The following is a 10634-nucleotide window of genomic DNA, read 5'->3' on the forward strand; positions in this document are numbered from 1 at the left end:
GTGGGTGTGTGTGTGTGTGTGTGTGTGTGTGTGTGTGTGTGTGAGAGAGAGAGAGAGAGAGAGAGAGAGCGAGAGAGAGAGAGAGAGAGAGACTGACTCTAGAGCCGTCACACTGATCATTTAAGCTAGGACTCGCTCTTCTAGCCTCTTGGGTCACAGGGAGTTGTGTTCTGTCTTTGGAGATGAAAGTTGTGGGTTAACCTAGCTCCCTGTTGCCCACACAAGAACAGACCTGACTGCAGGGTTCTGTCCTTGTGTATTCAGGGCTCATTTCAGGCTTCTTTTGTGGAGCTTAGATTTACCGTGTCACTTCAGAACCTGGAAAAGTGACAGACGCTCTTAGGCCAGATTATAAATTTCACAGAGCTAACGCTGCACAAGTCTGTACTTCTATGTATGTCAAGTACATTTTACTGGGACAAGTGTACGAAGGGCTCACCAATAACCAGGCCTCCCTTTGTCCCTGCAGACAGAAGGGAATCTGGTGTTGATGATTTTGCTTAAATGATTTTTGCTCAACTGCTTGACTTGAAGGAGTGAGGGAGGCTACATGCACATGCCTTCTACTTCACTGTTCGGAGGTCAGCTCTGTTGAAAAACAATCCCCAAACAGCACAGCAGCCACGTCCACACTGCATTTGGCAACAGGCAAATTACATGGCCTTCCAGGTGGAGGTAGAGATTTCCACCCATTACTCTTTGGAGTTCTTGAAATGATACAACTAAATTCAATCTAAATTAAAGCTACAGTATAAATTGTGGGCCATGCCATAAGCTTTAATATTGAAATAACCAATTTAAGGAAGATGTTCATTCTTCAGTCTTTCACAGTCTTTTTCTAAGATTAGTAATAATCACATTTTTAAAAAGGGCAGGGGTGGAACTCATCTAAAACCTTTTCACCTTGGTAGAATACTGATAGCATTTTTTTCTGTTTGTGCCTTGAGAAAGGGATAGAAGCCACATTCATGCACAAAGATGGCTTCCTGGACACGTGACCCAGGATTTAAAATCTTGGTAGTTACCTTACAAAAAGAGGGGGCACAAAAAGCTGTGTATTCATTTGTTTCTTAAGTTAGATGTATTTTTTGGTCTTTCGTTGCGATAAGGTCTCATTATGTAGCTCTGGTTGGCCTGGAACTCAAGAGATCTACTTGCCTCTTCGGGGATTAGAGGTGTGTGGCACCACATCTGGCAGCTAGGTGAATTTTTACTCATCTCTCCTGTGTCTGGTAGTGTGCGGAGAGCTGGGGCCTGCACCAAGCAACCACAAAGCAGTGCCTATGTGGCTGGGACATGACCAGGCAGAACTGGTTCTGGTGGGATGAGAAATAAGTCAATTTCTAGCACTTTCCACTATCAGCCACTGCCTTTGGCTTCAAACACCTAGCCACAGGTAAGTGGATTCCATTGACAGGTGGCAGTGACTTCAGGTATAGTGCTAGCTCATACATTTTAATGAGATTTACCCTAACTGGTACAAACAGAACCAGACTAAATTCACACTAGTGCAAGAATATACAACCCTATTTCACTGAGGCCCATGTACCAGGTAGGCCATTCTCTGAATTTCTTAGGGTGTTACGTACACACCTTTTGAATATACCTAGTCAGGTTTTAGTCAGAGCTGTACTTTCTCCTCTGTAGCACACACGAAGTCTGGTTCTCAGGACTGCAAGAGCTGACAACGAAGAAAACACAGCAGTTGTCAGCACCGAATGGGCGTGCAGAAGACCTGTAAAGACCGAGTGTGCGAGTGGCACTTTCCTCTGGGAATACCCAATCCATATGCTGTTTTCACTGACAAAATCACTTGTGGACGCCTGCCTGGAGCTGGCTGCACCTGAACGAGGAAAGCCCTGGCCTTGAAACAGTCTCAGGACTCCTTCGGAGTGTTTTCTGAAAGGCTTGATGACCAAGAAGCCAGAACTTTTAGGGAAAAAAGAATTTCCAAAACGGAACCTTATTTTTCCTCATGAAATAAAGATCCTGCCATATTCGAATCTGCACACCTTTGTTCACTGTGCACAGAGATTTGTGGAGCGAGACAGGACTCGTCCGTTCTCTCTTGTAGAGAGGTTTACTGAAAATCACTTTACAGTTAGTAGTCATCATCGCTGCAATAGTGTGGGGCCCATGGCCTCCGGGGCAAGGTAACATTCTCCTACAGTTCTGAGTCATTAATTTACTTTGGAATTTTTAAAAAAATGCCGTCTCCTCCTGCCTATCTGAAATAAACCACAGAACTGGTTTCCACTCTTATCTCTGCTTCTGCCTGGTGAGGGGTTACTTTCCTACCCGTTCAGGAAATCTGGAATGCATCTGATGATGGAGACGGGGTCTGCTGTCCTCCCATTCCTCAGCTGCCCCAGGAGCAATGTTCTTACATTCAAGGCCTCCAAGGATGTTTCCTTGCTGTCACAGATTGATAAATACTTCTAAAAACTAGTCATTAGAGGGAGTGTGGTCTGAGGTGCAAGGCATGTAAGGAATAAGGGGGCACCTAGGGCTCCTGAGAGGAATAGATATCATGGGACTGGGGGCAGAGGCAGCAGGCCCTCATCACCACTGTCAGCTGCACCTCAAGTACAGTTAAAGGTCAAGATTTTGATTTACTGGTTTATAATCTTACTCTTTTCAGGTAAAACAAATCAACTTAGTGTTACAGATTTTTTTCTTTGGATTTTTTTTGGCCTGAGTGCTGGGTACAGGAGTTGTCAACTATATAATCTTCGAAGTGTCAATTTTTATGGGCTATTTCAGTATATATTTTATTCATTAAATTTATTTGAAAACTTCTGTTGTCACTTTAACTCACTGATTCCCAGATCTATGCCTAGGGAGCTGACCAGGCATTTATCACCTGTAGTCGGCAGATGTATGGTTACTGCTAATATCCTCCTTCCCTAACCCTCTTTGAACAAGATGTTTATGAGGCATCAGTTTATTTTGTTGTGTTTTCTTCTTAGCCCATTTTTACGTCTAAATATACCATCTCCAGCTCAGTCTCCCTTCCTCACACTAACCCCCAGGATGGGGAACACTTCTTGACCCACAGGAGGTGCTCACAGGTATCTCTGGAAGGAACTACACAGTGAGCAATTTTCTTAGAAGAGTTTGGAATACACACTTTATTCCATTTAGAATCACTCCACAGTAGAACACGCTATCTCCTAACCCTGGCTGCCGCCAGCATGGAACTCTTTCCAGTCATTGAAGCAGATGGCAGGGCTGCTGGTTTAAAGCTGCCTCTCAGGACACAGCGTCTCAGGAGAGAAGCATGAGTGTAAGACGTCATCTCCTGGGAGGTGTGGCCTGGCCAGTGACAGAGACACAACTTGTACAGCACAGGGATGCCAGTCCTCGCGGGCTGCTGCTCTTGGGGACGCACTGTCCTCTGTCAGGCAGAGGGACTTATCTCACGAGGACAGCTTCTTCTCCAGTATTTTCTTTATCAGAACTGGGTCTGCTCGGCTTAGGCTGGCTTTCCGGACCAACCCAATTAGCTTATTTATAGCTTTGGGGTTTCCCTCCTTCACATCTATTACCTGAAAAGAGAGATGTTAGGGGGTGAAAATAGAGAGACTCATGCGAAAAATCCTCCAGGTTTCAGTTGGCTACAAACTGAATTCAGATTCTTTCTTCCCTCATGCAAGATGTAAACTGAGGAGAGGAAACAGAGGAAGGGGATTAACTTCTGAGGAGGTCTCTAGGTTCCTGTCAAAAGGGGATTCGGTTCCGCTGCCTTCTGATTAAAACGAACAAGACCACCGTGATGGGTCACAAGTGATTGCTGACAGCCAGTGAAGGCAGCACGTGGGAACCAGGACACTCTCCTCTGGGGTACCACAATGACACAGGACAGAATCTGAGTCGGTCATCCATGTGATGGAGCACCACATCTAATCAGACAGGGTGCCTCTCAAATTCTCTACTGCCATGAGGCAGGCAGGCCCCCAGACTCGGGCTTGGGGATATGGCAGGTAGCGGTGGCAAAGGCAGGAGGGTGGTGGATTCCTATCAAACAACCACTGACAGGACCGCAGGGCTGGCCTCTCTCTTTGGGGTACTCAAGTGCCGTAGGATGAGCCTGAAACTAAGTGTGTCCTTATCAGTGACTGCAGATGGGGCAGAAAGACGAAGATTGCTAGAACAGCCTGGCCTCATTTTCCTGATCAAGGGCTCTTTACAGAGTTGTTAGTGCCCCTGCACACTGATGGGTGGGTGGGCATTATTCTGAAAGTGATACTAGTAATTTCTTTCCTGCTGAAAATCATCTCTAGATAATATGATTAGATCCTGGGTGGGTTGTGGGGGGGCTCTTCAACTTGGCGTAATTTTTTATCTTGTGCCATATTAAGAACAAAAAATAACTTGGTTTTCAGCCATGTTCCTGTCAAAAGGTTTTCTCAGTCATTTACAAATCATTTTCATCTCTGCCTTCCACCTCTCAAAGGCCATGAAACTTAAGTGCCTCCTTATGAAGAAATGGCCAGAGGGACTGTAAATGACAACTCTGGGAGAGAGTGACAGGCCCTGCAGGTCAAATACTGGGCTTGGAGAACTTGAAAATACCCTTGTAAACTAACTCCATGGAGAGTACACAGTGGAGAGGAAGTTTCCTCACAGGAAAATGAAGCGTGTTTTTCATCTAATTTCATCTCTGGACATTAACAGAAGTGCTAACACATATGTAGGGATTATTGATAGGGCTAGGCCGGTCCTCATGAGGAAGGGCCTGTGGCTGTAGCAGGAACAGTGGGCAGGTGTCAAGCTGGCCCCTGTTCCTGCTGCATGAAGACCTGGCTCCTGTATGAGACAGTTACCACTTGGGGGTGTCCCTCCATGGCGGCATGGCAGAGCTGCTCCAGGGCCTCTTGATCCTGCATCAGTTCCAGCTCCTGTTCTGAAACAATCTGGGCTGGAGTCTTACCCTCACCCTTCCACAGCTCCTCAAACACCTGCAGGCAGAGGGGGAGAGAGAAGTAATGAAGACTCAGCTCTTCTGTCACCTCCATGTCCTTCTATGATCCGAGCAGCGCAGGCCAGGGAGCAGCAGATGCAGTTAGTATGCAGCCATGTGGCCTGACCTGGGGAGAAGCCTCCCATAGCCTCTAGCCAGGGCTTAGGAACAGCTCCTCTCTGCAAACTAAGTCTCCTAGGGTTAGCTGGCTCCCTTGTGCAGAGAATGAGGAATCAGGCCAGCCAGGCTGTGTACCCTACTTGGTGATGTAAGCCAGGCAGCCTGTCCTTACGGAGGGCTGGTGATAGATCTATCTTGTCCACTGAACTAATTAATGGAGGTGACATTTAGTGAGGGATGGGCCACACAGGCAGTACAAGGAAACCACTACACGTACAGGCCAGTCCAGAATAGCCTGCTGGGAAGCAGGGCTTTGGTGGGGTGCAAGAAGGTAACCCCATAATAAAGACACAAAATAAAAAATAACTGAAAACATAAATCACAGCCCACAGGGGTTCTAGCCTCCCATGTTTATCCCTATAGGTAGAACTGGACTCAAGTCTGACTGCTAATGGTCTGCTTATTTTTCTACTTAGTGACAGCAAATCCCCAAACCGATCAAACTTGGAAAAAGGCAAACGTTTTGGAAGGCATTTCCTGGTCTGGTTGTTCTTGTTTCTTCTGTTCTAGTTTCCCCAGAACAAGAATGAATGCAGGGCTGCCTTTGGCACCTCCCGGCTCTCTCCGGCACTCTAAGGACAGAGAGATACTCCCTGTCTTCAATGTCATGCTTCGACAATGGAGCCCCTCCCTCCAGGTCAGGCAGTGCTTAGTAACCAGCACACAGGCCAAAGCAAAGGAAGAGCTGCTCCTAATACTGAGAAGTGAAACAATGCAGGAAAGTTTACCATGACCTGAGGGTCACTGCACCTTCACTCTACCAGTCAGATTTGTGCAGTGATGGGCTCAGGAGGTGTCTGAGGTGGGTCCTACAATGTGCACCCCATAGAGTGCTACTCTAGTCACACACAGCCCTGGTGACCCAGAGAAAATAAGAAATGTGGACCACAGGCCTTCAAATTAAATTATGTTTAATGAAAATATGTGTGCTGGATAGCTTTAGTGTCAACTTGACACACATGGGTTGAGGGAGCCACAATTGGGGAATTGCCTCCACTGAAATGGCCTGTGGCCATGTCTGAGGGGCATCTTCTTGATGAGTGATGTGGGAGGGGCTGGGCCACCCCTGGGCAGGTGGGCCTGTGTTGCATAAAGCAGGCTGAGCAGGGGCCAGGAGAGCAAGCCAGTAAGCAGCGTTCCTCCATGGCCTGTGCTCCAGCTCCTGCCTCCAGGTTCCTGCCCTGAGTTTCCTACCTTGGGCTCCCGGATGAACTGTGACCTGGGATATGTAAGCTAAATAAACCCTTTCCTCCCCAAGTTGGTAGTGGTCATAGTATTTTGTCACAGCAATGAAGAACAAACTAGGACAATATGCAACAGAGATCTCTAAAAATGTATTCATGAGAGTTATAAGCCTAACCAGGAGGAAGGTACAGCGAGGTGTGGAAAGCAGGAAGAACTTCTCTACTTGTCTACAAAAGTAGGCATCAAGTGAATTGGAGACCAGAAAGACTTTTAATGTGGTTTATGCAGGGGAGGAGAGCTGCCTAGAGGCCAGTCTGGGGGCTTTTCTACACTTATACCCAATATACTTATTTTTCTTTAAGACTTAAGGGACTGGGGAGATGGTTCAGTCAGTAAAGTGCTTGCTGTTATAAGTACGGGGACCTGAGTTTGAGCCCCAACACACACATAAAAATGCTGAGCATGGTAGAGGATTCCTGGAGGCTGCTGGCCAGCCAGTCCAGCCAAATTGGAGAGCTCCAGGTTCAGTAAGAGACTGTGTCTCAAAAAATATGGTAGGCAGCAAGAGAGGAAGACCCAGTGCAGACCCACGGCTTCCACATGCTTGTGCGCCTGCACACATACATGTACACACAAACCCACTTAAATTAAAAAAAGCATTTTTCTAATTATAAAAGTTAATATATGCTCACGTAAATGATGAGGAAATCTCGAAGTGCACAGGAACCCTTCACCTTTACATTTTCTCAGGAACCCTAATGCTGTATTTTGGCATTTTCATCCCCACCCTTTTCTATAGCTGTAGTCAAAGCCGATACTCAATGTGGATTCTGTTCTTTCTTCACTTTTACAGAAGTACTTGCTTATTTTAATAAAAAAAAATCAAATGCCCATCAACTGTATTTATAATTTAAATTATCCCCTATCCTTCAGGTAGGTCTTCAGACTTTGAGCAGCACAGATATCCTAGCTCAGATGTCCAACATTCAGAAAGAGAAGACACACCTTACTCCCAGCTCAGAACAGTGACCATCTCTAAGGACTTGTCACAAAGAAATTGCAGGGTGGATCTTTCCTGGTAGGGGGATGGAATTGCACAGCAGACATGAAGAGACCCTCCTGGTTCCTTGTAGCCCACTCTGGGGTCACTCACTCCTGCATCTGCCTCTACTACAGACGAGGGAACTGTTTCTCAGGCCCAGAAGACCCTTAACAGGCTAAGGAGTCTGCCCCTGCCTGGGGCCCAAGACTCAAGCGGTGGCTGGAACAGTGGCAAGAAGCTCAGGCACTCTCACTAGGAAGGAAAGCAATGCTCCTGGGACAGAGGCTACTGCTATGGAGCCGACTAGAAGTGAAGTCACAGTCATATCATTCAGTGGCTTCTAGGAGCCACTAGGAGCATGGTGGTGGAAGTGTCCTTTACATCATTTAGAACTGATCGTATTCGCTTCACAAATCAGTGGCTACCACAGACCCAATTCTGGGGCTGATAAAGCAGACTCCAGTTTGCCCTTTCTTATTTAAGCTCCTGGTTATTAAGCTCCTCCCAATAGGGAGGAAGCCACTGAGGGGGACATATTCTGCTGCCCTAGCCGTCCCACTGCTCCCATAATGACCTCGTGGCCCAAGCTCCTGCTACAGCATAAACTTTGGTCTGTGTCTAATCACCCCCTGGGAAGTATCACCCCAGGGCCACTGTTTGTGGCCAGGCACTGGCTCCCAGGCACTCACGGCTGAGAGGGATCCTCTGTGATAAAATGGCTACCAAAAGTAAGGGGTGACACAAGCTGGGAAGCCCTAGTCACACACTGACACTGGAGTTATCGGTGACATAGGAGGAGGAAGAAACAGTCTGTGAGTCCCTGGGGACCCAGTCCACACATTCTTCTTAACTGCTGCCCAACTAGTTCTCTGCTTAAAGCATCTTGAAAGGAAAGATATAATCCCCTCACCTATCCCTGCCTGTCCTAGATTTTTGGGTCAGGGTGAAGAGCAAGGGTTTGTTCAGGGGAGATGGCTAGGAGGGAGCTTTGATGGCTACCAAGAAGGGAGACTCCTCAGTCAAAGGCAACCATTCTTGTAGGAAAAGACGAACACCACAAGCCTCTAAGGGGGCAGGGCATGGTAAAATCTGCAAAGAACCGAAACACCGAGAAAAAGACAGTTCTCTGTGACATGGTGTTAATGCACGATAGGAATCATTTCCTACATTAAAAAACTTCTGGTGCTTTCTCTCCAAAGTACACCCCAGGGCGCACACAGGAAGTTGGTTAAGTGGCATGTTGTATGTTAAATGTGGCCTCCATCTCTATGGACCACATCTGGCCTGGTCCCTCTGAAAGTATTAACTCTGGATGATGCTCAGAAGACAGTGGACCAATCCTTTCTGTTTCCAGGAATGCATAAAGAACAAACACACACACGCACACGCACACACACATACACATGCACACACATAGATTTGGTATCATTTCACCTGAACTGTAGCTCTGTCAGCAATTGGGACATATCCCAGGCCTGGAGTCTCAAGCAGCCTGGGCATACTGGGACTATCTGCAGGTTAGCTTTGATGCTGATGGCTCTGGAGTTGGACATGTCCCAATTAGCCTTATCCTTGGTGAAGGGAGGTGATGGGACACCACCTGCCACTTCAATACATAGACCTGTTTCTTGTGAAAGGATGGCAGGGCACTTTTGTCCACAGTGGCCAGGAGGTTGGGCAGGATGACACTCGATCTTCAGGTTTCTATTTCTGAAAAACAGAGCTACACCACTGCAGCTACCTCTTACTGCCCAGGCCCTGGGTGCTGAGGGGTGAGGCTACAAGCCTCAGAAGCCCTGTTGGAGCACCTGAGAGGAGGGTGTAGTGACATGTGTAAAGGACAGAAATAATGGGCAATAATGTCAGCAAGGACACGTGGAGAGAGAGGGATAATGAATCACAGCACAAAATGGGAGATTCTTTGCAATTCAGAACATTCTTAGGACAGGATGAATCTTTGAGCCTATCTATCATCCCCAGGAGTTACCCAAGGAGTCAGCTTTCTTCCTCATCCCCAGCCATTTAATCACAAATGTAGCCTCTTCCAGTTCTGTCAGAAGCAACACAGATAATCAATAGGATAAAAGCCTTTGTATTCTGGCTCATAGTTTCTAAAACCAAGGTAAACTTCAGACTCTTAGTTAAATGCAGAAAAATTAATTACAACACATTTTTCTTTTCTTTTTGTAAAAGTACATTATAAAAATAGGACACAAAAAGATGTTTAACAGAATTAGTCACTAGAGAAACACATATCAAATTCACAGTGATATCCTGCCTCACATCTACCAACATAACTATAATAAAAAAGATGGACCATAACAAGTGCTGGCAAGAATGTGGGAGAACTGGACTCTCATACACTGTAAAAGGGTGAGACTATAAAATGGTAAAGCCCCTTTGATAATAGCTTGGCAGTTTTTCAAAGTGTTAAACAGAATTATCACATCCCAGAGATTCCTACAAGTATATAGATCCAAGAATTTTGAAAACATATGCTCACTAAAGAAATTGTATGTGAATGTTCAAAGCTGCATTATTCATAGAAAATGGAACTGACTCAACTGTCCATCAACTGCTAGATAAAATGTGGTATATCCATAAAATGGAACGCTATTTAGGCATAAAAATCAAGTACTGGGGGCTGAGGAAATGGCTTAATGGGCAAAGCAAGTATGAGGACTTGAGTTCAAATCCCCAGAACCTACATAAAGACAGATGCAGTAACCTGCACCTGCAATCCCAATGATCCTGTGACCAAATGAAGGTAGACACAGGAAAATCCCCAGAAGCCTGCTGGCCAGCTAGCCTGGTGTGCACAGCCAACATGAAGCTGTCTCAAACAAGGTGGAAAGTGAGAACCGACACCCAAGACTGTCCTCTGACTTCCACGCACGTCCAATGGCATGCATGTGTGCACCTGAACTCATATAAATGCACTCATCATACACACGAAGATAAAAGATGCAGTAGAAATACATGTTATAACATGCATGGACTTTGAAAGCATTATGCTCAGTGACAGAAGTCAGACACACTAAAAATTCGTTTATGTTAAAAGCCTAACAAAGCCAGGTGTGGTGGTGCACACCTGTAGTCCTAGCACTGGGGGAAAAAAAAAAAGCCTAACATAAGGAAATCCAGAGAGAGAGAGAGAGAGAGAGAGAACAGATTGGGAGTTTTCTAGGGGGAGGAGGGAGAAATGAGTCAATCCAAAGTTTCTTTCTGAGATGATGAAATATTCTAGATCAGATAGTGGTGGTG

General features: G+C 46.1%; 2 protein-coding genes across 5 annotated transcripts in view; one reads left to right on the forward strand and one right to left on the reverse strand.

The window, feature by feature from the left end:
* The window catches only part of Fam160a1 (family with sequence similarity 160 member A1), a 337430-nt gene extending 334428 nt beyond the window's left edge, over window positions 1-3002 (forward strand). The window contains exon 13 of the mRNA XM_029556760.1: window positions 1648-3002. Within this exon, the coding sequence (XP_029412620.1) occupies window positions 1648-1685 (38 nt within the window). The 3' untranslated portion in view covers window positions 1686-3002. The remainder of the gene's footprint in view (window positions 1-1647) is intronic.
* Window positions 3003-3134: 132 nt separating this feature from the next.
* Window positions 3135-10634, reverse strand: part of Gatb (glutamyl-tRNA amidotransferase subunit B) — an 87824-nt gene continuing 80324 nt past the window's right edge. The window contains exons 12-13 of one of the 4 annotated variants that reach the window (XM_029556762.1): window positions 4827-4961; window positions 3135-3548 (exon numbers count right to left, since the gene is read on the reverse strand). In XM_029556762.1, the coding sequence (XP_029412622.1) occupies window positions 3420-3548; window positions 4827-4961 (264 nt within the window). In that variant the 3' untranslated portion in view covers window positions 3135-3419. The remainder of the gene's footprint in view (window positions 3549-4826; window positions 4962-10634) is intronic. The other 3 variants (XM_029556763.1, XM_029556761.1, XM_008854255.3) reach the window with 3 other exon arrangements.

The sequence above is a fragment of the Nannospalax galili genome, unplaced genomic scaffold, assembly GCF_000622305.1.
Source record: "Nannospalax galili isolate Female #2095 unplaced genomic scaffold, S.galili_v1.0 scaffold305, whole genome shotgun sequence".
NCBI classification, from domain to species: domain Eukaryota; kingdom Metazoa; phylum Chordata; class Mammalia; order Rodentia; family Spalacidae; genus Nannospalax; species Nannospalax galili.